Source organism: Haliaeetus leucocephalus, unplaced genomic scaffold (assembly GCF_000737465.1).
Source record: "Haliaeetus leucocephalus isolate CR32 unplaced genomic scaffold, Haliaeetus_leucocephalus-4.0 Scaffold229, whole genome shotgun sequence".
Classification (NCBI taxonomy): Eukaryota; Metazoa; Chordata; class Aves; order Accipitriformes; family Accipitridae; genus Haliaeetus; species Haliaeetus leucocephalus.
Genome location: NW_010972665.1, coordinates 8,095,511 through 8,121,091, shown reverse-complemented (window position 1 = coordinate 8,121,091; position 25,581 = coordinate 8,095,511). Strand labels below are relative to the sequence as shown.

General features: G+C 37.4%; 1 protein-coding gene across 1 annotated transcript in view; it reads right to left on the bottom strand.

The window, feature by feature from the left end:
• The window catches only part of NRG3 (neuregulin 3), a 423,248-nt gene that overhangs the window by 21,270 nt on the left and 376,397 nt on the right, over positions 1 to 25,581 (bottom strand). Inside the window, exons 5-6 of the mRNA XM_010567935.1 lie at positions 8,678 to 8,780; positions 3,391 to 3,517 (exon numbers count right to left, since the gene is read on the bottom strand). Of these exons, the coding sequence (XP_010566237.1) occupies positions 3,391 to 3,517; positions 8,678 to 8,780 (230 nt within the window). The remainder of the gene's footprint in view (positions 1 to 3,390; positions 3,518 to 8,677; positions 8,781 to 25,581) is intronic.

The window sequence follows — 25,581 nt, the reverse complement described above, 5'->3', positions numbered from 1 at the left end:
TGTGTTTACCCTGCTGATCACAGAGGGCAAACCCCAAAGAGAGTAACTTCTTAAATGAAGGGAGTTCTAAAAAGCCTACATTTTTCAGTTGGCCAGCTCCATTTTTTTCTGAATATCCTGTTGCTTAACTTGAATATCCACATCTGAAAGAGCAATCCTGCCATATGGCTGTTTAATGAACCTGGGGGAATGTCCAATGCTTCGAATCCATTTCTTAAAACACTGCCTTTTGAAATAAGAATTGCTGCAACATAACCCACAGTCTAGGATGCACCAGGAGAATTCTGATACAAATGGAGAGTGTTTTAAAAGCAAACCATTCAGAGCTTTTAACCTTGTATATGGTTCTCATAATCACACTACTGTAAAGAAGCTTTAATTGGCACAGAGGTGGGATATCATAGGGACTGACGTCTGAAGTCCTTTTCCTTCTGCAGTAATGCAAACAGCTGCAAGTATAACGAGTTAGGCTAGAATAAAATGCAAATTTGTAATTCATTTTAATACTTGGTTCAAAACCAAAATGTGTGGTTTTTCTGTTAACAGCAATTTTGATACATTCACATGGCTTCTCTCATTTAAGAAAAGATTCAAAGTTGGCTTTGAAAATAAGTAATGAAAAATAATTCTTTTGCTTAAGTCCAGTCAAGGGTAAAAAGCGAAAAAAGGAATGATGAGGAGAAAAAGTATTTCACTGAGATTGGTCAAGATCTTTACAGCCACAAACCACTTGAAACTCTATCTGCTATACCTTGGGTCTTGGAAAATAAATAAAACCTCTTTCTAGAGCAACACAGCATTTGGAAAGATCCATGCATCCTCTACTAATTGTAGCAACCTCTGAGTCAAAATGTGATGGCTGTTTCAGAATAGACATTATTAGAATAGTCATCAAGAATAAGGAACCTTATGCAACTATTCTCAGGTCTACACTAATGTGTTCTCTAGAAGAAGAAAAAGCAGGGTGAAAAACCTGAAAACATCACCAGGTCCATTCAAAATAGGCAGGAGAAAAATATGGGAGAATCTTTTAGGGGAAGAAAGGTGACATACAAACAAGACAGTTTTCCCATGTAAGAGGAACACTTGGAGTAGGAAAAGAAACAGCTTCCAGGATTACATAAACCAAAATGCCAGACTGGAGGCCAAGTCTCCAGAAAATAACCACCTTAATTTATTTACTTTTATTTATTGGCTGTTGGAAATGAAGAGAACTAAGATTTCTCGCCAAACCCATGTGGTGAGAGCCGCAGAATGGAATTGCAGAGAGATCACATCCAGGCAGTGACCGGCAGAAAGGCAGCAGCAGAGCCGCTGGAGCGAGTGGCAGCAGGAGCACTCTCCTCCCCACACCACTGCCGGGTCCCTTTCCCACCCAGCAGATACGCCCAGGGCAGATCTCTGGTCTCTGATGGGGAGCCACTCAGCCATTCCTATGAAATACCATTTCAAAGTTCTTTTGTGTTGCTTCGCCATACCCCCTGTCCTTTTTTCCCCCCTCCAATATGCCAAGTTTTGTAAATATTTCATGATCTGCCTTCATGCATTCCTGCACTAAAATCTTGCTAACAATAGAAACCATTCCTACCCTGCACTGTTACGCTACATCCTGTACAAGGTCATTCTGTTTTTCTTCCTTAGTATCTTTGCTCCCAAAGGGAAAATGCATTAATGGCAAGGAGGAAAAGAGCTGCCTGCAAGCAGCCACAAGAACAAGAAAATGGTGTGTTAATTACCAGCACTGATGATGCCAGTCTGAACAGCATTAAAAGCTGAAAAGCAAATCTGGATTAAAATAATGAAGAATAATAATGGTTTTCAATTTCTAATATCTGGAATCTACAAACTGCCACTTCGGCCACTATGGCTATTGTTATGGCAAAAGAAAAAGACTTAAATAAAGCTTGTTGATGTGTTTGCCAGCTGCGCAGAAGATATCAAATAGTTCACGGTGATGATGGGTTGACAAAATATCGCACTGAATTACAGTGAGAAAAAGGCAAAGAACATATTCTTAGTGATAACCAAGACCTACTTTATATGTTAGAACAAAAAAATCACAAAGGCTCTTTATAACTTTACCTTTTGTTGCCATCATTATAACCCAACAATGCTCCCAACAGCTTCTTTTTAGGGGCTAAAAGTAATATATGACTGAATGAACTGAAAGTGAAACAAAGAATTGCACAAGATTCCCTAAACTGTGATTATGTCAATTTAGTGGAGCTATCTTCCTTCTTGAAATAGCATATGTTTCCTGAAACACAAAGCATATCATGACCACAATGGTGCTCCTATAAAACAAAACTTTTAGTGAACACAAGCAATGCTTTGACAACTCCTCTATCATAGCATGGGGGCTCTGCTTACTCTCAATTGGTTAAAAGGGTTTATACTTATTTCTACGTTAATTGGATGTAAACCAGGAGTTGAGACATCCGTGGCTAAGTGGGCATGAGTGCTCACTTTTGCTAAACACCCACTATTTTGATGGAATCTGGCAAATAAGGTAGTCAGCCCTTTAAGCAAAGCTAAGATACTATTTTTTTTACAGAAGACTTAAGCATTTAGAAAGGCTTCAATACATCTTTTATGATTTCCTATTATATTGCTACCAGGAACCTTCTCAGTTGTTCTAAAGACTTTGTTCAAAATAAGACAGCACTAAATGTTTATGACTGGGGGAAAAGAATGACATGGATTGGAAAATACCTGTCATCCAGGGTTAAACAAATTGGTCGTCTTCAAGTTCCTTAATTCACATTTGCTGTATGTATTTCGTGATTGTGGGATTTTATTAACTTACATATAACTATACACAGAAAATGACTAAATAAATTTCAAATTAGTTTGAAAAACTAATCTCTTTCTGGTATCAAAAATCCCTTTAAATCAAGACCCAGGAAAATGAGACCATCTGCACACTCTTCCCTTGGGCACTAGTTTACATCTGTAAATTGAGTTCTAGATTTTGAATTTACTCTGAATTAACTGTGACAAATCTCTACATTTTTTCATGCAGGTTCATTAATTATTGGAAGACTTGAAATCACTTACGTTCAAGGACCCCCATTTCACCTACAAACCATACATATGAGCTAAGGTATTGCCGGAAACTGTAATAGTTACTTCCACTCCTGGATGCAGAGCTAGGGGGCTCAGCAAGGTCTATTACATGAACAAAATGTACCAGGATCCATTGAAATAACTTTAGGAAAAAAATCCCTGGTCAGTGTTTTCCATTAATGGGCATATAGAAAACATTTTATGAAAGAGGCGAGAATTCTTGTTCCCATTGCTCGGATGCTAATAGCAACATGGCGATGTGCTGCCATCAGCAGCAGGAACTCAGCCAGGCTATTAAGTGTTGTAGCTGGCAGAATTACTTACATTTTGCAGCTGGACTCGGCTTTGTGCCATACACTCTGACTTTGCCATCATGCTGGAAGCATTTAGGCTGTAGGTTTTCCTATTCTGTGTTTCTTTCAGCTGTTCATGAATTTGCTTTGTTTGTTTCCTGCAGAGAGAAATAAAATTCATGTAAGAAAGAGCTAGCTTGATCTTCTACTATAGCCGTGATATTTTTATAGCCATGGTTCCCTTTGTTCAAAACTTCACTGTATTAGATTAACCAGCTGAGCTAATTCACTAGTGTCTAATATTTCAATGCAGTGGTCATTTTCTGGTGAGGCTTAAGAAAGGAAAAAACCAGCTCTTCTCTTTAAAATATCTTCTGTTCTCAGATTACTATAATAGCATGCTAGTTGGTTTAGTGCAGAAATTTTTAAATCATCTATTGCATATTTAACAATAGCTTGCAAGTAGGCCTGAATATTTAAAAAGCATTTTGCTCTGATTTGGAACAAGATTTTGGCAAATACAGCAGGCATTAGCCCCTGTTAGTTATAAAAAGTGTTGAAGAATCAAAGATTTCTGCTAGCTGATTAGACCTGACCTACAACCCAGTGCCTTGTATAGACCAGCTTTTGCTTACATGCTTAAACCTGGAAAAAAACCATCAGTACAGTATCTGAGGCTGTGTTTTTGACATATTCTACTATGATTCATTATGTCAGGGCTAGGAATACCACTACATGAATCACTTGCAATATTCAGAAGATAACTACACTATTAATAAAGGCTTTCTGTTTCTGCCACACTACATTGACAAACAGTTTCAAAGTTCTGTACTTGATTGAGGATATAAGGCAGCAAACTTTATTTTAAATATTTATCTTCTGCAAACAGGTATCTTAGCTGAGCAAAAACTGTTAGCAAAACATATTTCAGGTCTTTTATCAGTCTCCATTCTTTTGATAAGCTACATTGTCTGAGACCTATCAGTTTTAAATGATCGTAAGAAATAACTCCACAATACTATTTTAATTCCTTCCTTCTTTCCTTCCTTCCTTTTTCTCCCCAGCCGATGCATCTCCAGCAGCGAACCTACAAAGGCCCTGGAAACCGCCCAGCAAGGTCAAGGACTTGCCAGCAGCAGCAGCACTTTGTTATGCCACCAGCAGCTTTTGGACAGCAATTGGTGAAGAGCCAAATTTCAGAAGGAAGTGATTTCAGAGAAATGCCAATAAGAAAGAAAGGAAATATAGTCTTTCCATACTGAAATTTGAAATTTTAGCAAAGAAGCTTCAGCAACAGTTTGAAAAATTTCTGCTGATTTTGCTGCTGAAAGCCTTGTGACATTGTCAAGGTTGACAGCATCTTGACTCAGGCCAATGAATTTCACACCAAATGAAATACAAAAGTAATTTTAACTTCTTTCAGTGGAGTCTGTATCTAGTGCAGAAAAGTGTAAGAAACCAGAGGAAAATTACTTACTTAAGCGATCAAGGGGGGAAACTGTGAGAAAGGATAGGTTCTCTCAGTATGAAAGAAAGCAGTAAGAAGTATCACAGTTCAGATATTCAACTTTAATAATATAGTTTTTAATATACTAAAATAAATATATGGGATTTCCTCTGCCTTTGAGTCCCTTAGTTCTGATCCGGCGCTGCACAATTTAAGCATTTGCTTAAATTCAACAAGCTGTAAGCACCTGCTTAGAACCAGGTATTTGTTATAGCATGTTTCCTGAAAACAGGTCATAAACTGTAATAAATCTCGGACTCTATAAGTATCTCTTATGCTTTCTATTTCCATCCTATTTTGAAACAGCATGGCAAATGAAAAGGAATGAATTTACATTGTAAGCATGTTACAAATATGAGTGGCATGTTTTGAGTATAGCTGGGAGCTCATAATTACTAAGATTTATGAATATGGGTGGGTGAGGAAATAATTTCTCAAGCACAAAACCATTAAACTTTCAAAATTCTTCCTTAGCTAAAATAACTTCTAAAGTTAATATCAGAATAACCTGAATAGATATATAATCTGAAGGATTATACTGTGAAATTAAATTACTTAGTTGATTCTGAAGCATCTCTTTTAAAAACATTTTTTGATATCTACTTATTTTTGAAATCAATGAAATTGAATAATGTCATTTGTAAAATGGCAAAATGAACTCTTCGGCTTCTCATTAATTTCCAGGGGAAATTCACAAAACCAACTCTGGAGTTTGTATGAATAATTATTTTCTGACCAGCTAAATTAGATACACTAAGGAAATAAGCATATGGATCTGTATGTCCTACTGGAAAGCCAGCCACTTGCATGTTGGTCTCCATAATGGTTATGGAACATCCAGTCTTTTTTGATGACTGTTTTTGAGTGGAGGCTTCATGTAAAGTCTAAACAATGACAGCAAAACATGATCACAGCATCAGAACTTGGGAATCTCTCCTGTACATACAATGTTCCTGGAATTTAATCAGGAACATAACAAAACAAATTACAAATTTTTGGAACTCCAATTTGGATTTCTTTAGAAAACCTGGGTTTAGAGTTGTTTCCGCATGCATAAACTCATGTAAGTAAACTGGAATATTCAGCTTCACTGCTGCAATCTTTAACATTACAATTGAGATTCCCGAAGGTAATTTACTGAGATAAACAATCTAATAATTAATTTCCTTTTATGTTCATGCAACCTAACATTAATATTAGGTTTATGCATATTCATTTTGCCAAACTATAGAATGCAGTTATAAAACTAGAAACTATTAATAATTCAAAGTTACTCTCCATTTAAAGTATTGATTTTATAATTTTTGTTTTTAAAACAAATGGGCCTTATATGTTCTACTTTAGAGATATTTGGCAATAAAGTGTTGTTACTTCAGCAAGAAATAAAGTCACTAGTCATTTATAAAAGTCTAAGCCATAAAGGGCAGCCCATTACTGTACTCTCCCTCTGTTGCTAGCACTTACAGCTCTTTCTTGATTACCCTAAAAGGAATAATTGGAAGCGCATAGTGTTTAATTATAGTTCTAAACTTTCTCAGATTGAATTTATTTTAAAGAAGGACTTTTAATTTAATGGTGCATAGGGAAGTGCACATTTCGAGCAGCAGGTATTATACAATTGTCAGACTAAGAAAGTCAGAGCCAGTGTCTTCATGGAAACTTTTTTCTTAAAGGGTGCACTATTCAGAGTTTCTGTAGCTATTAGCAATATTTTAAATTTTTGATATATCAAATTAAACCCAAGGATTATCCCCCGTGCAGGAGGAATGCTTTGATAACTCTTAAGCATGATCAAGGTACATCTGCCTGATGAAGAAGCTCCTGAAAATCTGTGGACTAAAAGCTAACATATGATAAGGGTTGAGGTGCTTTATATTTGTTGGGTTTTACACCCTTAAGACACTGGCCAGTGTCACAGTTATGATACTGTTTTATGTGGCCTCTATGCAACCCAGTTTAGACACTCTTATTTACTTTTTGGACAGTTTGCCAGATGGAGCCACAGCCAGGGAGTTAGGGATTGATTAGTATCTTACCATTACTGCATTTCATTTATTTGATAAGACCCCTTGACTCAACTGGAGGTGCTCATTTTCTCATTACTCTTCAAACTGCAGTTCCTAGAATCTGGCATAAGCACACTTCAACTCTTCCTAGTAACCCTCAACTATCATATTTATAATGCAGATAAAAAGCCAAACCCAACACCCCCACCTCCGACTGAGATGATGAAGCACTATTGTCCTGTGAGTTCATCTTTGAAGTGTTATTTCTACTCGTTCTTTTTAGACACAGCTCTCCCCACCACCTCATCAAAGTCATGGTATTTTGAAGGCTGTTCCAACCCAGCTCTCCACCACTCCCTACAACAGCGCAAAACCAAGAGGGCAACAGCTGAATAACAGAGGAACATTTTATTCACACTATGCTCTGTTGTTGACTGCACGTTCTTCCAACTGACAATCCCATTTTGCCTTTTCTGAATCTCTCTTCATCACCAAAAAACCCAAGCCTTTCCAGGAATAACAGGAACACCTTATTCTCTTTTTCTTTCTTCTGCAGAACGAAAATGCATAATGACATTTCTAATGCAGTGGCAAAATGGCTGTGTCTGCTCACAATTTATTCTACAACCAAAGAGTTTGCAGAGACAAACTGTCCTGCCACAGCATCCTCCCAGCTAGCATCACTGTCATACTCTAGGTCCAAAGAACAATTAAACAAAATCCCTCAAGACGTTAGAACAGGTAGGAGTGTTTAGATGAAACATGAACCAACTCAAACCTTCACTCAAATCATGCACAAACTACCCCTGAAGTTTGAGGGGAAGAAAAAGGGGGAAAAAAAAAGACCTGGTGATTTTTCCAACTTCTTTTTTTTCCTGATAGAAATGTCAATTTTATTTTTTTTTTAAATAAAAAGTAGTCCTCATCAGATTTCCTACCCATTAAAATAAATTCTAAAAAGGGGGATTCAGATAAGCATCCAAACTTTTAAATAGCGCAAACCTCCACATTTTTGATGCTCTGCCACCGTGACTAACTTCACGCAGGTACTATTTATATTCATATGTGTTCTCTCATTAGCTCCAGCTGGAATAGGAATGAGGGATGATAACCATACAGAACATATTTATAGATACAGTGGCACTGACAAGCATGTAATGTAATTGCTATGAGGTTTTTGCAACTCAAATTACACACATAACAATAAATATTATAAAATAATGTTCAGTTGGGAAGATAGAGTGGAAAGTGAGTATTTCACCTGAAAATAGTTTAGTACAGATGATTCCACCATACCTGCATAGTTCAATATGCTTGCGCATTACAGATACTCATTATGCAACTACGTCAGCAGTTTACAACTATTAGCAGGTTACAGATATCTGCAGAGAACTTGTCTCTTCCTGCATTTCTAACTCTACCTTTGTTCTCAGCATACAGAAACAAAAGGAACATTCAGGGATATGAAATGAAATGTAAAAAGGAGATGGTATGTTTAAACTTATTTTCAGAAGAGGAAAGTGATTATCGCACTGATAGTAAAAGACACAAAATTATTGTTGTCAAAAAAAGAGCTGAAAAGGACACAATCCCTTCTTTCCTGATGTCAGAAAATTGAAACAAGAAGACATATTACTCCTGTTTACTTTTTTTTTTTTTTGAACTTAAATAGTGTAGCCATGGGGAACTGTTCTAGCCTGTCCAGAGATAACAACAGCTTCAAAAGGAGGGGAGAAGCTGAAGAATTGTAAAGCCGTAAAAAGGACAGAAGCTAAATAACAAACACGCTAGACGAAGGCTCTTACTTTGTTTTGAAGTAGAACGCTGCACAAAGCATGCCCACTACGACTATGCCAAAGACGATACAGGAAATAGACAGCACTTGGCGCTGGTACACTTCTTCGCTCTCTGTGAACAGCAAAATTGAGAATTATGAAAGCATCAGAAAACAATACTTGTGAAAAGTGGATTTCAGCACATCATGGTTTCACTAATGATGGACAGATACAAGAGATTTGGCAGTCTGGGTTGGCCAATTCCTCAACAGAATGGATGCTTCTCTGAACCTCTCATCTAGGTAAGGTTCACAGAGTCGTGGCCTCCTAGGAAAGTTTTAGAATATGGTTCCAATACACACTGAGAGATGAATAATAATAAAACCCAGGATAGTTTAATATTTTCTCTGCCCTACATGCTATTTTTCAGCTTTTTTAGAAAGCTTCTACTGTCAATAGGAGAAAGAGCCCTAGAACCATGGAGTTTTTCTGGCTTAAGGGAAGACCCATCAGAGCTCTCACAAGGTCCCATAAGATTCAGAATTCTTTTTTACCTACCCCCAAAATGTAAGGGGTTTTTTTTTGACCGAATGGTGATTACAGTGCCTTACTCCCATGTCATTCCCTGTACTTGAAGCTTATGTACAACATACCACAGTAAAAAATTAATTCAATCAACTTGGATGGAACCCAGTGACTACTATGCTACAATGCACCAGATATTGCTTTCATGGGAGTCTATTTTTTAAAAAGAAGTTTCCTTAATAAATCTCATAATCTTCTAATTAATTTTAAAACAGGAACAGAATGAAAGAAAAAAAAGAGAAAAAAGCTAAGAAAAGAAAAGACTCATTCATGACAGCAGACAGAAGCTGATAGGCAACTGGAGTTTCACACACTGAATTCATCAACAGCTCCTTAAGTGTTATATTTTATTTTTATTATTTCAACTGCTTCTCCAGTCCAAAGTGCTAGCATGCTAACCAGATTGTTATTTTTTAAGATCAGTTTCTCCAAACATGCAACATACAAACCAGTATTTTCATTCATATATTTTAGGTAGAAACACAACACATAAGATTATCAAAGCACAGGACAAGCACCATACACCAACAAACATACATTGCCTTTCTAGGTTGGAGATCTTCAGTGCAGACCACCCCCCCATTAATATGAATACCAGACACACATGTCAAGTAGGTGACAGTAACTCCATGTTCCAGGTTCGTAAGTCTCAGGTTCACAAGAATAAAATATTGTATGACAACATCAAGGTGAATTTAGGCAAATATTGAAAAAAATCTACACCTAGCTGGAAGTTCAGTCAAATACTATCTGGTGTCATAATGACTGAAGACTATGTGCAGTATCCTAATCAGTACTAATTATTAATTTCTCAAGAAGGAATATCACAGTGCTGCTAGTAAACATTTGGAATCTTAAATACAGTCACTTGCCTCTTGTAAAAGTCCTAGTCCTTTTTCATAAGCTATTTCAAATAAAATTACAAGTACCAAAACTTTATTTCTTAATGACTTCTTTACTTGCTCACTCAAAGAATACCACAGTGATTCAGAAGCCATTTCTAAGATGGAAAATGTCTTCAGCTCCTGTCAACTTTTCCCCCTCATTTAATTTTGAAATTCTGAAAGTTCTACTTCGAAAATATTGTCTTAAAAAGAAGCAAATATAGTAACTTACACTTTTTACATGTCTGAAATATATCTGGAAAGGTTGTAATTCAGTAGGAAATCCTGATAACATTGCAGTAAAACTGATTCCAGTAGAGCTTTAGGCTCATTCCTCATGGGCATGTACAAAATCTGAATCTAGACAGCAAATCCTCATTAGCAATGAATTAAATGTTTGGGGCTTTAATTTCTTTTTTTTGTTTTGTCTGTTTATTTTTACTAGCCTGTGTAAACACAATTATCCACCTTCCATTTCCACTGCAGTACACAAAGGACTAATCTTAAAAATTTTGAACTATTATGTTGAGGTGGATCACACTGCAAATACTTGAATTGTTCAGTTCAGCAATTGTTAATCTATTCTGCCTGAATACCAATTTCAGCACCTACTGCCTAAGACCACAACTAAAACATACATACTTATGAACTGTAATTTCACTCAAATAGTGCGTATAAATATATATAAAAAAATCTATGTATTAAAAGAAACTGATTTAAGTAATGTGTGCAAAGAGGCTTAATTTTGATTTACTGGCAACCTAAGTCCTCATTAAATACTTTCTTTTTTTTTCCTTTTGTTATTTTTTTGAGAAATTGTGAGTTTAATGCAGCTATGTTCTTTCGTCAGTCCTGAATAGCTATCACTGTCTTGTTAAAGATGCTGTAGAATATGTCTTACCAAGATAAAAGCAAGTCAGAGACTAGACAATATTATCTTGCTCAAACAAATATGTGAAGATTTAAGTCTTTTGTGTAGTCAGATTAATCCCTGTCAAAAAGCTTTCAACACATGCTGATCAATGCTTTCTTTCCTTGTTGTTTATTTTGTACAGTGCATATTTAAAGAACTACTTATTGATTAACTTTACTCCATTTCTTAGACACCTTTGTTCAATTTTTTTATATCTTTTAAATCTTTATTTGTATATTGGACTCCACCATTTTTTGACTCCCAACATCTTAAAGTATAACCACTTAAGCATTTTTCCATTCTCTAATCTTCTATATTGGCTTTTTTAAAAACCCCACCCCCTTACCGATAGAAATATAATCTGTCAGCCTGCAAACTTTGAAGGTCTCCTCATTATTGCCTTGATTTAACCTCGCTATTGCTCTAAGCATGTATAGCACAGCTGAGATCCTCTCTAGCCAAGGTGTACTGGATAGGGCCTTTAAATAAGGCAGAAGCCAAGTATGCAAAGCACTTTTGCTCTCACAGAACAGAAAGCTGTAGAAATTCTATGTGTAGAAAAGAGAAGAACTGAAAATTCCTTCTCCTTAGTTGAAGATGTGCATCAACTCGTGCATACACTACATACTGAAACAAACTTCCCAAGGTAATCTAAAGTGTGACTGAAATTATGATGTCTCTCTTTATTCGCATATATTCATATATACCTTGCGAAGTAAATCACCCTGATTACATTCTGTTGAAATAAATACTCTAGGGAGCAGATTCCTGATTTAATGAGCAGCCAAGAAAATATTTCAGCTTAAACCCAAAATATAAACTGCCATGGATATTCTTGGATAATTTAGTTGAGGAGTTAAGACTATAGAACATGAATTCCACCAAGCATTCAAATTATACAAAATACATAACCTATACCAACAGTAATACAACCACAGACCACAGTGCTGAAAATTAAGAGTCAACTGTTTAGATGCAGACTATTCTGTTTAACAAAAATTATGGAAACAAATATCTCTCCAGCACACAAAGACAAGACAAATTCACAAGGGACATGAAGCCTGCTGAAAGGCTGGGTTCCCATAGACAAGTCCGCATTCACTGTGTGTGCTGTTACATGTCTAGCCCATTTTTATTTATGCTATTGATCCTGACTAATTTTCATTCCTGCTACAAAATTGTCTCTCTCCCTTCACCTCTGTCACGTCACCCCAGTGAATGTAAACTTCTCATGCCTTAAGTGCTCCTTTTTCTAAGCTGATCTCACACATTTGCTACCATTATGAATCACAAAATGACTACTGGTGATCCATGGAAGCAAAGTTTCTTCCAGCACTCACATCACAGTCAAATTTCATCTGTCTGTTACTAAAAAAAAGTGCATGCCATATTCCAGGTAGTAGGGTTTGGGGGTTTTTTATTCTCTTGCTCTTTAAAATTTACTCTTAAAGGCTGTCATCTGTCTGCTTTATGCATGTGGAAAGACTCACTGAAGCATACACGTAAGTCTTTAGAGGATTAAAAAGGGTATGGTAGACGCGTTTTTCTCATGATTGTTCCTTCTAAAGGATACGGTAGTTTTGTTGTGTAAATAAGCTGAAACTTGGCTCTTCTTTGTGACTTTATGATAAAAGGAAGAACACTGGTACAAGGTCCCTGAGAAACAGCCACGTATGTTTCTAACCATATTACTGAGAAAAAATAATTTAGTTAATTAAAGCAGATTATGTTAGGCTTTGTTAGCACCTGAATCCACAATATAATTACCAGCCATAATCACTGGATCCTCTAGTTCTATTGTGTATTTTCTGAATTCATTGAAATATCTTTGAAAAGTATTTCAACTATGAAGAACAGCACTGTGCATGTGGCCTAAGCAAAACGATAACAAAACTAAAATAGTAGCTTTCCCATTGTGGTGCTTATTTCAATGGCTCTTGAATAAAACCTCAGTATGGTCACAAGCATCACAGAGAATAATTACTGAATATTCAAACTGAGCCAACTGAGAAATTATGACATTTACCATACAAATACATTACTTAGGCTTTGCTCTATAAAGAAAAAAAATACCAATAAATGTGCAGATTAATTTTTGTGCTGAAGTTTTTAGTCCCAGCCCCAAAAGCACCACAAAGCCTAAGAGCATTCAGCATTCCCTTATCTTCCTCACTCCCCTCCCCTAAATGGACCCGCTCTGCATTGCTGCAAGTAACAACATGCTGTGGAATAAATATGGAAAGCCCAGTATCTCACCATTAGTATGCATGACAAACAATTGCTTTCCATGTGCTTTCTCCCATCAATAAATGCCATGAAATCTTTATGAAAAAAACTCTAAGACTTATTTTTCACCAGAAAATTTAGAGATGTTCTTCTTCACCTTTTTCTCAATCCCTACCGTTTAGGAGTTAACAGAGGAAGCATGGCCTAATGGATAGAACATAAAACCAGCTTTTCCTCAATAAATTACAAGACAGCATGAAGACAGGCTTTTGTTTTGTCCCCATGCAAAAACTAAGCCATGCAGATGCAGCGGAGTGGGCACTGTCACCTCTGCTGTAACCTCACTGCCACACACTTTTTTCATTTCCTTTCATTCCCTGCCTGTGCATTTTCTGACCCACCTCTTAGCACGCCATATTGTACTGGAATATCCTGCAGAGCCAGAACCTTGCTACTGAACCTCAACAGTACCATTTACCACTTACACTCTTATAGGTGTCCTGCATCCTTAAAGTCCCATATACAACAACAGAGGAGGACTACATGGAAACCCCATACATAATGGCAAGATTTCCAATAAAATACAGATTCCTGTAAGTTAAAAGGCAAGAGCATAGTTAAAGCATACTTCTCAATATACTTAGATTTATGTGACAAGTACTGAACTATATATGGCATTCTAAATTTAATTCATGAAGAGAATAAAAAAGCCTGCATGTTGCAGAAAATCTGTGATTGCCTCAGCACCAGACTTCCAACTCTCCCAAGAGTTTTCTCTGTTCTTTCACTTGCAAAAACCTACCATACAGATTCACTGCCATATGCTGTAGCTTATGCTAGGGCAGAACGATTTAACAGTGGAAATGCTACAAGCCACAGTTCACAAATTTCTTCTCTGACCGTGGGTAAGTCAAGACCCTTGTTCTTTCTGTAACCATGAGGGTAATACTGCCTCTTCCAGTTCAGTGATTAACATGATAAAATTTAATATAAACATATTAACCTCTAAAGGAATGAAGTCTATGCAAATACATGAAATAGATAAACCTGCCCCAGATAATTCTGTTCCAACATCTTTAAGAGTGTATGCATTACTTCACATAAAATACCATGCTTCATTCTAATACTCAGCTACCTTTACTAGACACTGAGTTTTCTTCCTTCAACTTTTGTCTGTCTGGGTAGAATTTCCCTTTAAAAAGGGCTTCAAAACACTTTGGTTCACAAATTAGGAGGGGAAGTTTGTATCAGCTGTCATTTGCAGAAAGGGCAGAGTCAAGGTTAATTGCACAGATTCACATTTCAAACTGGAATCAGAGCAAGCTGACTTTTACCGGCAAAAGTTCATCAAGCGTTTCATAGTTTTGATAGTGATTCTCTCTTGGGAAGAACCGTTCGATGATTCTGATTGCAACAAAGATTAACAAAATACATTTTCTACTTGTGGAATGTCCACAGCAGAAGGATGTTAATGAGAGCAAAGTGAAATAGATGTAGCCCATTATATATTATAATTGCATGATATCATACATTGTTTGACTATTGGTATTTAACACTAGTGAGATCATTTTCTGCGTACACAGAAGGCAGAAAAGGAAGGGATGAATGTTCAACCTGACCGACCTATTTTGAGTACTTGATTCTACAATATTAATGCTGCATTAGCACTAGTCTTGCAGGGAATATTAAAAATGAAGCAATGAATTAAGTATAATGTTATAGACTCATCATGAAAAGGGATGCAAAGGTATGTGCTCTAACCCTGAGCTCTCAGGCACTATCTTAGGTTGGTGAGTGAAAGGTGATATCTCATTCAAAAAATTAATGAACCAAAATTTCCTGAAAAATTATTTCCACCAAGCCCACCCTTAAAAACCCCCACAAAATGAAATGAGCCAAACAGTGGAGAGTTATCCACAAAAAAGAAAAAAGAGAGGCTAACCTTACACAAGAATGTCTAGTGTTGTCTATAGTTGCAACAGGAGTGAAGGTGCCAATATTCTTAGTAAGTGCTACTTGTTATGAACTGAAAATTCAATAAGTACTTTTAAACAGCAAGATCATATTTCTGAAGGTAAATTAATTTTAACTTTGGTTTCCTAAGAAACAATAATTTCCTTTTATCTTCAGGGAACTTGGAAATTTGTGTCATCTATAACCAGAACTCAAATCTAACAAACCTTCAAAGTCTTAGCTAAGTACATTCAGTGCAACATATTTATTAAATCTTAGGCTTGAAATAGCTCCATAGGCAGCTAAGGGACGAGAGGTAGCTTTTTCCTTTTTAAGAAAAAGTCTGGTTAGGAGTTTTTGTGTATTGACAATTTACAAGTAACACAATCCAATTCTATTACAAACTTTATCTATTTTCATTCTCTTTCTAAGATGGATAAGGTCAGTCATCTATCCACAAAAGTCATTACATAAGTCTCATCAACCTCTGTGTGCACGCTAATTCTCCTTTTTGAAAGGTTCCGTTTTAGAATTTATTATAGCAATTCTAAGTTTCTCTAAGACCTTCTATTACTGCAGAAATACACCCAGTAAGCTAACCTGTACTACATTATTATGACATACTAATAAGAATAAAAATTACATATGAACCTTGTTTTTATCTTATTCATTTTTGATACAACCTGAATATAAACGTTCTAACTTGAGTTTGCTAAGTATAAGAGAAAAACAAACATGAAGGCCATTCTTCCTCCCTCCCATGACTTAACATCCAGTCTGGATATACGGGAAAAAAAGTTACCCGGTTAATAGAAGTTGACAGCTAAAAATCTATGGCAATATTAGTCAATGAGCACGCTGAAAAACAACTTGTGATAAAAAGGGTAAAGTTGTCTAAAACTCTGATCTTCTGACAGTAATCTTCCTGCCTGTTGGCTGCCTGTGTTTTTGCTGATGTGTGAAAGGGATGAGCAGCTAAGGAGCAGCCCCCCAAGGAATAGCAGTCCCGAAGGAGAGAAACTTTCTATCTGGTGGAGAGAAAAACAACCCACTAAAAGATCTGAAACATTTCATTTCTATTTCATATTAGGCCACTGTTGAGGGCATTGCTGCTAAAAACGCATGAGGTCGCTGAAAAAATAGTATCATGGTAACAGGGTGTGAAATTCTGGGCAAACCAGCTACACCTGAACAAGATGAACTCTTGCCCTAATTTCACGTGAAAACTTGCAGCTTCGAGATACAAAGCTGAAGACTCACCGAAGTTTTTCCTGGGTAGTAAGGACTGCACATGGCCCTATATGCTGTAGTATTCCTGCAAGTGAGTTGCAATTGAGAAAAGAGAAGAACAGCTCTCAGCAGAAAAGAGAGGGAAGCAGCAGGCATTTTCAAAGAAACTGTCCCCCTTTCTCCCAAAAGACTGCGTCATGTCTGAAATGGAGGGAGACGGGACCCCACAGAGCACCTATTTTTTTGTCATCTCCTATTGTTCAGTGCAGAAGGGCACTGACCAACAGTGATACTCCAGTCACCAAGTCAAACTCATCCAATTTAGTTATAACTCAATCAGCCATCAGCAATTAGTCCCATAAGCAGTATACCAGTGACTGGTTTCTGGACACTGAAAGCTCTGCCTTTCTTCATTACTCAAATGAAAACGAAAAAGACATTGAGAATAGCAAGAGGAAGCAGACACCAGTGAATAGGAACCTCCAAATCTTAACAGCATGATGAGGCAGAACAGTTTGCCCCCTCATTCTTTGATGCTGAAAGAAACTTTAGAGCCTGATATCCCCTCTTTGTATGCTTTTTCTTGGTGTGTATTCATGTTGCACAAGAGAGGACCTCAGCATCAATGCTGTGTGAGTGCTTCTGCTGGCACGACAGGCGGCACTGAGAACCCACCAGGGAAGGGACGGCACCGGCAGCACAGCAGCAGTGACTGATGCAGCCAGCAGAAAATGAAGAGCAACGGAGTGGTACCAAAGAAGCCTACTACAAAAATACATGGAAAGAAAAACCCAGTGGGACAGCTGGAACTTTTTAAACCTTTGCAGTACTCTGCAAGTCTAGGGGGTGCAAAACCTCTTCATAGTACCATATGCTTGCTAGTACCTCAGTACTGAACTAATAGCTAAACCCACTTGTGTTTTAGTTACTAAAACCTCTCAGGTAACAGCTAAAACTTCAAGATCTCCCATCAAATCTTACTCTTTATGTCACTTCTGCTTACTAAGAATCACAGGTCTACCGCCATGTCCAGGAGATGCAAATTCAAGCCTTTAAATGAGGTCTTGCACCATCAGACCACTCTCAGTGACAGGATCATACTAAGTCAGCAGGCAAGGAGGGCATGCAAGGGGCTGGTAATTGAGTTTCACAGCCAAACACCAACCAAGCAGATAGTCTGCACAGTCCCAGCTACCTCTGTGTTGACAGCACTGTTGACCTTTCTCATACAATGGTTTTGAAACCATTTGAAATTTAGGTAAGAAAATCCACATAACTGTAATACATTACAAAGTCTGAATGTTATATGCTGGTCTTCCATTGAGCAAAGAAATTTGCAATGCTTTCTGCATTGTACAGAAAAAACCTACTAGTCTTTCACAGATACACAAAAAGCTTCAGAGCATAAATTACAAAAGCTTAAAGATTGGAAAATATTACAAATGTACAGTGTTGTTGTTGTGTTTGGTTTTTTGTTTGTTTGTTTGTTTTTAATTAAATAACATTCTTTCCAAAAGGATTTAGGTTTTTTTTTCAGCAGTCATGTTTCATGTATATTCTTCCAGGCTATCAATTATTTGACAGGTCCTAGAGAACTTCCATACCATACATTTCCCACAGACAGTATTATTCCCTTGCTCTCTCTCTGACAGAGTGTGTAAGCTTCACAATTCTGTATGAGAGTCTTAATTGGGGGGGAAATAGTATACTATCCTGCTCCAGAATGACGACTCACCCCTTTTCCCTATCTTAATTTTTGGCTCCTTCTTGGCACATCTCTTCATCTTCCCTCTCTGATTTTGTTATCTTCCTTTCTTTTTCTTTTTTTTTTTATTGTAAATCTTATAACCACAGTTATGCACTTTAAAAATGTCTTTGCTATCACCTTTTTTCCCCCCGCCATCAGCATGAAAAATCTTCCAAAGTGAAACTTCCATTCAGCATTCACTCTTCTTGTAATGTGACCTTCTACTTCTGCAAAGTCCATGCTCAACTGAGCTTTGCAGCTCTCCTGAGGCCCTGGTTCAGCCAGACTTTGTGCTGGTGAATGGAGGAGCAGAGGGAAGGGCATTTAGACACAAGCTTCCTGCATGACTTATTGTAGAGCGTGTCATGGTTTCTTAAGACACATACATATACATAGGGACTAATCCAAAGACCATTAAGTACAACAGGCATTGGATCAGATACATAATCACTGCACTTTAAATTGTTTTATATGTAACTCCATAAAGATAGCTTTCAAAAGGTTTATTACATAAAATATTATGGCTTTATAAAGAAATAGCATTCTCTAATTCTGCCTTAGTAACTCCTTAGCGGATGAGGGTTGTTATTCCTAAGATCCTAAGCACAGCTAACATCTAATGTAATAATGTCTTAATTTCCCAGCTGATACTTTATTTGATCTCACAGCTTGCACTTCTATTATCAACAAAGCCCCGTCACTGGAATTTCTCCCACAGGTGAGGCTTATATATTCTGTATCTTGCTCACTTGCTAGTATTGAACATTCCACTGAAATCTCAAGCTAACTTCAAAGCTGCCAAAGTATATTTGACAGTTATTGTTGATGGGTACATTGTCAGGAGCTCACAGTAAATCAAGCAATATTATAATTAAGTACCATCTCTGTTTTGACTGCTGCTGTTCTAAGCAAGGTGTTTTTATAGATTTTTTAACAAAAATGTGGTGTGAGCAGTGACAGAAGAACCATAGAAAATGATCGTTAATAACTTGAAATATTTTTTGGTTTTCATCTTCATACGCTGCAATGGAAATGTGGTGTTCTACCAGGGAAGGCTCTGGAGGGTGAGGGCACAGAGGATAAGGACAAGGGCTTATTCAGCTGCAGAAAGATGTGACAAAGGACACTGTGTTGCTACTGAAGTACAGCAGTTTCTGAGTAAGACTCTGCAGGCACAGGACTACATGTATTGCCTTCTTTTTGTTCCAAGCCCCAACTCCTTGACCTGGCTTCTCCTCACAGGCCAGTGACCAGGGATGAACGTGATGACAAGGAGAGAGACTGCCGGAGGGAGTCGGAGAAGTGTCCTTCTTCACAGAGCGTTGTGTCAATCTGTGTTCCCCTTGAAGCCATCCCTGCTCAAAGCTCCCAGATCCGTGGAGGATTAAGGGACTGTATACTTATGCACCCATTACTTGTCCTGCTGATCTTCCCTACCTACTCCATGACTGGAAATTGGAGACGGAGATCTGGCTTGGCGTGCGCTGTCCCTCACCTCTACAGGTGCACCGGCATCCCCTTTACCTTGTCACAAAATATTCCTGTCAGTCAGGTCCCCATCACAGCAAGTGCATGTTCACTCACAATAATGACTACAACACTCAAGTCTAGGCTGGATAAATGATCAGAGAGAAAGCCAGACTGTGTTGGCAGAGAGAGAATAGTAAATATGGTGACTGTAAGCAGCTATACTCTTCCTTTAATCCTCCAGAGGCTTTTTGCCAACATGAGGGATAACGCATCCAGTTGTTCATCCTAAGCAATGGCAGATGCTTAAAGTCTACTAATGTGAGTAGCAGTGTTAAGACACAGTTAAGCCCTCAGCCCACAAAATGTCTAGCAGAGCGCTCCCTGCTCTCACTCGCATTGAGGGATCTGCTTTGTGTATTTGGCAGTGGCTGCAGGTAGGCAGCAAGCTGCCAAACCCAAGTTGCTCAAGTGCCAACTTGTACATGTATGCAACTGCTGGGACTGCCGCAGTGTGAGCCTTATCACATTCCTTCACTTCAGAAGGATTGAAGAAGGGGATTAAAATCTTTAGCAACTGACATATTGCATGACATCAATAATACATCCTAATTGTGTTCCTAGTTAAAAGAAAGTTACGGTGTGTAATACTGAATACAGTTCTACTTATTCTTGTAACTCCTCTTCCTGGCCTCCGGACAGATATATATAAAAAGCAATATATAGTCCAATCTCTCTCTATTAATACATTTAGGTGGGTTTTAAACACATGTGCAAATTGTAGCTCAAAGGCATGCAAACACATGCTTAAAGGTAAGCATGTACATAAACACAAATACATTTTTTACTACTACATTTTAAAATTTCAAAATCCCTTACATATGCTGATTTTTTTTGCAAGAGTGAAGCACACAAAGTGTCAGAAAAAAAATCCATAAACTTGCCACTTCAAAAAGATGCATGGTTATACAAAACCCTACAGTGCAACAACTTCTTATATAGAAGAATAAGAAATTAAACTCAGCAATATCAAAAGTATTTTCAGAATGACACATGCAATGAGTTTAAAGTGACTTAAAAAAACCAGATAAAACAAATGTTAAGTTATCTCTGACCCTGAGGAGGTTATTGAGAAGACAGAGCCAGCGGCACATGGCAGGAGGGCAAGACAAAACAGACAGTATATGAAACAAGAGAGTTTCCCACTGGATATGAGGAAAACCTTCTTCCCATACGGACAGCTGGGTGGTGGACCAGGCTGCCCAGGGATTCCATGCAGTGTCCATCCACAGAGGTTTTTGGCACCCAGCCAGTTGACTAGGGCGCTCCTGAGGTCCCTCCAAACCTGAATTACTTGATGACTGCATGAAAGGGAGCGGCTTTACACAGTCACTGTGTGGCAAGCTGAAGGACATATTACACCAATGTCAAAGTGAAGCCTAACTGGTGGTACCACTAATAAACACTTCTACACAGAGTGCCTGGGTGGGTGTTACAAGCCAGGAGCTGCCATACACGATCGCGATGCTGGCAGCACAGGGCAGCTTTTGATGTGCTTTATAGCATCTCTGGTCGTGATTTTTATCTTAAAATTGCAAATGGAAATACTACGCCAGAAGTAAGCACTACCTCTGGTTCATCACAATATTTTAGCATAAAGCTCACTTTGCCAAGCAGTCACGGAAAAGTGTTTTCTGACTCATGCTTTATATGACAGCCCTTTCTGTACCCCTCAGCTTCATGTCTTTTAAAAAATTCACATTATTTTCTGTGGCAGTCATGATGGACAGCTTATGACTATAGGGTTGAATGGTGCTGAGCCTTGAACAAACACTGCTGAAACATCACAGCTCTGAGTATGGCTTAATGAAAAGAATAAGCAGACTTGGAGAGGCTGAACAGAATAAGCCAAACAAAGGCAGCTGAATAGCATGCAATAACTTGGCCTATTTGGGCCTCCTTGTGACCCAGTTTGCTTTTCTGCTTGGGCGAGACATATTTTGAAGAGCTTGGAAAGCGCTGAGCGACCGAGGGCGGGCTGACGGGGAGGCAGGAGGGAACAGCTGCTGCATTGCCATGGCATGAAAGCAAAAGGTGAAAGAACAGACTGAAGAAGACAGTGCCGTTTACGATCCCAACACCGTAGAAGAGGTGTGAGAGTTCATGGAGATGCCTTTATGATTGCAACTGAAATTCCACACAAAAAGGCTTCCTTGCTGGCCGACCTGCTGTCTGTGGCTCTAAGTAATTTTCTTTCTCCCCTGCATCTGAAGTTACTCATGTTTTAAAATTATATGCGCTCATATTTCCTAGCAGCTTTAAATAGTTGTGATTAATTCCCTTGTCATTAATTCAGGAAAAATCCAGTTTGCAATATTATCAAGAAGGCAGCTAGGTAAAATCTCTGCACATCTTAACTGTCTTTGAATTTTTTCTTTGCTGTCAGGTGTTGCTAAAGTGAAGGAAAATGCATTGCCTTTCAACATTGCTCTTCATACATCCTCTTTGACAACTCCTATCTGTTTTGCTCCTCTGAGCAGTTCTAGAGAGGACATTGCTTCAGATGACCCTTCTTTACTCATCATCTTAATGGCATACATCTTATACCTACTCTAAGAAACATTCAGAAAACATATGATTCATCAAGTTGCCAACATATTGCCATCATCAATTTCAATTTTCACAATATTGTCAGAGAATGCAGAGGTGCTATGCAAAAAATGGTAGTTAGTAACTAAGAGAAATTAATTAAATAAATAGTCATTAAAAAGGTAAGGACTTTCAGCTTCCTCAGTTGCTAGCAATAAAAGAGACATCAAATCCCAGTTTAGATGTCTTTTCCTCTAAAAGAGTTTTGTTTATATATGTTATATATATATATAACAAACATATAAGCTTATACTATGTTAATAGCTGGGAACTAGACTAAAGAACCTGCCAGACCGACGTTCCTCAACTCCCAACTCTTCTCACCTGCAGCTTTTAATAAATCTCTCTGGGTACTTCCACCTTGTCTAGACTCATTTTTGAGTTGGAAACATTTAAGCAGTGGTTTGGATGGATTAATCTGGGAAATCCACCTGCCAGGACTCTTCAGAGTGGAGCAAGAATCGCTTGGAATAGTGGGACTGATTCTGGTCTACTTTGCAACATGCAAGAAAATTTCACTGAAAACTTTAGAGTCATACTGGTGTAAATCCAGAACATGCATGACCAGCCATTACTGTACATTGGCTTGAACAAGACCTGTCATTCAGATGCGAGCCTTCCTCTTATATTTTGTCTCAAAAGCTTCTTATTGAACCAAAAATCCATTTCCAGGTATTCTTAACTGGCACGTGGAACATCAAACATTCCAATAATGCAGAATCAGACCTTAGAAAATACAGATAAGAGAATCAACTACCAGCTATGTGTTGCAATTAAGCAAAGACTTCATTGATCATGCCTCTATTAGGGAATGCCAGATTTCAGCTCATTAAGAATATTTTCACAGAAGTAACTGCAATATTTGAAGAAAGCAGGTATTTTCCCAGACAAAGGCTTGAGAATCCTCTGACAAGACACTTTGAAAGGATTTAGAAATGCTGGCCAGGGTGCTCCCTGAATATTTTGTGTATTTATGCTCACCTATTTCCTGCTCCTTGTTTTATTGTTAGCCATCTCATAATGAAATTACATACGAAGTAATTTCTTCACTAAAAGTTTTTTTGTTTGGTTTGTTTTTCCTCTTCAACATTTTGACAAAACCAGTATTATATTCTAGGTACTCTAAAATCAGCCTAAATTTCCATAATGTTATGAGTCAAACTATGTCCTGCAGAGTACCATAACACGGTGATGATTTCTGACCTATGTTACTTGAATTTGTAGAGAGAATCATAACTGATATCTCCATCAAATGCTGTGGATGCCTTCAAATTCATTGAGTCATTGAGGTCATTTATGAGATGTTGAACTTCAGTAAGTGACTGTGTCAAAGTGTGTGTTTTTGCTTCAGTGAATTCACAAGCATAAGCCAGTCAATGGGAAATAATTTAAGGGTAACTCTTGTACTTGCAATACATTGCAAGCTTACTATCATAGCTTACTATTGGGTTTATCAGATTTTTTTTTTTTATAATTACTAGTAACTTTTAGTCTATGAACACTGTAGAAATAATGCAGTCTTTGAAGCTTAATGATTTTAATCATCATTGACAAAATTCAGTCTGTGCAATCATTCTCAGTTATATCCAGTTCAAGTACAAAATACTCTGGAAGCCAAACTTTCCTTCTGGTAGGCCCCTAAATTAAAACACATAAATACAAATCACCTTATACATTAGCCAGGACTCTTCATGTAAGTTTTTGGGAAAGAAAAAAAAAAAGAAAAGGTGTGTTTTCAGTAAATCAAGATCTTCTACTATAAAGTTTAATGAAAAAGCTGTTTTTCTGCAAAAGTAATTTTGGAAGTGAACCCCTTTCAAACCCTGGAAAATGTAAAAAATGTATTTCAAATAATCAAAATATTATTTCTATTTTTATAAATAAACCTATTATGTAAGAGCTGTTTACAAATTATTTTACATTTGTAAAAATAATTTAAAAATTCTGTCAAATACTCACTGCAAGTACTGATGAAATAGTATACTAAATCAGTAGGAAACTTCCCACCTACTTGAAATAGGTTTTCTTAGTTGCTCATTGCATATTGTTAGTATCATAATTGCTTCAACTTGTTAAAACTACCTATGATAACCAAGACCTATTTATGGTAACCAAGGCCAAATTATTGAAAAAACCAACAGCAATTATTTTTAGTAGTATAATAACATGAAACTGTCGTCTTTCCTTCAAAAAAAGTCTGCAAACAGGATAGAGCGAAGCTATTCGTTGATTCGCCTCACTGAAGTTCTTCTCACAGAAAAACCAATGTTTTAAATGGTGGAAAAAGACGTGAGTTTTTTTAGAAGACTCTTTAAGTTTTATTCTTCAGATAAAAACTAAATAAACTGTAATGAAGGCTGTCATCACTTCTCTCTTAGTCAGAGAACAACCACAAGCCAGAAGTAGAAAAGGAACATTGCAGATGCCTTTGAAAGAATTTCTGTGCAAAATACATTTCCATCCAATATCACAAAGATATGTGAAACACTCTTCAGATGTAAGGTCAAAATTTACCCTGGATCAGAGCCCATCCTTCCACTTTTTCTAGCTTAGCATTGGCTCACTATCAGGAAACTGTTCCAGAGTGTCTGGGAAAGGAAATAGAACAGCAAAATCACCCTCCCAAATGAGCTGAAAATCAGGATGTTTTGAAAGTCTGTAAGTTCTGCTGAATCCTACTGCTACCTGAACTATCTTGTTTAAGTTCCTGTGGTCAATGTGTTGCAATTACGTACACATGCTAGAATTTTCCCCAAAGCTCCCTCAACAGTTAAAGAAAATTCAAATCTTGCTAATTAATCTTTAATATGAAATGGGTTAAAATTGACAGAACAAATTTGTGGCTGGGTAGGTACAAGTGATATAAAGCCCTCTCCTATGAATAATGGAGCAGAAACATCCAAGATAAAAAAAAGAAGATCTCAGGGTTTAAATTCCTGTCTAGAAGCACTTGGTTTTGCCTTTTTTTTTCATTTCTTTCTTTCTTTTTTTTTAGAATTGTACTTCCAGAGCCTAAGAACAAAAATTTTCAAATAACCAATTAAAAGATGCATGTAAGCATTCCTCTAATTTAGGGAATTAGCTAGTGTGGGGATGAAATGATCAAAGACAAGGAGGAAGGGTTTGAGGAAAATGAGGAAACTTGATTTCTCAGAGCTTCCCACACACATATTGGTCACTTCTCATGATTCTGATATGCAACAGACTTTTCTGCTTGCATACTTGCAAATTTAGTAATTGTGTTGCTATCAATGAAGAGAGGCTGAATAACATGCATATG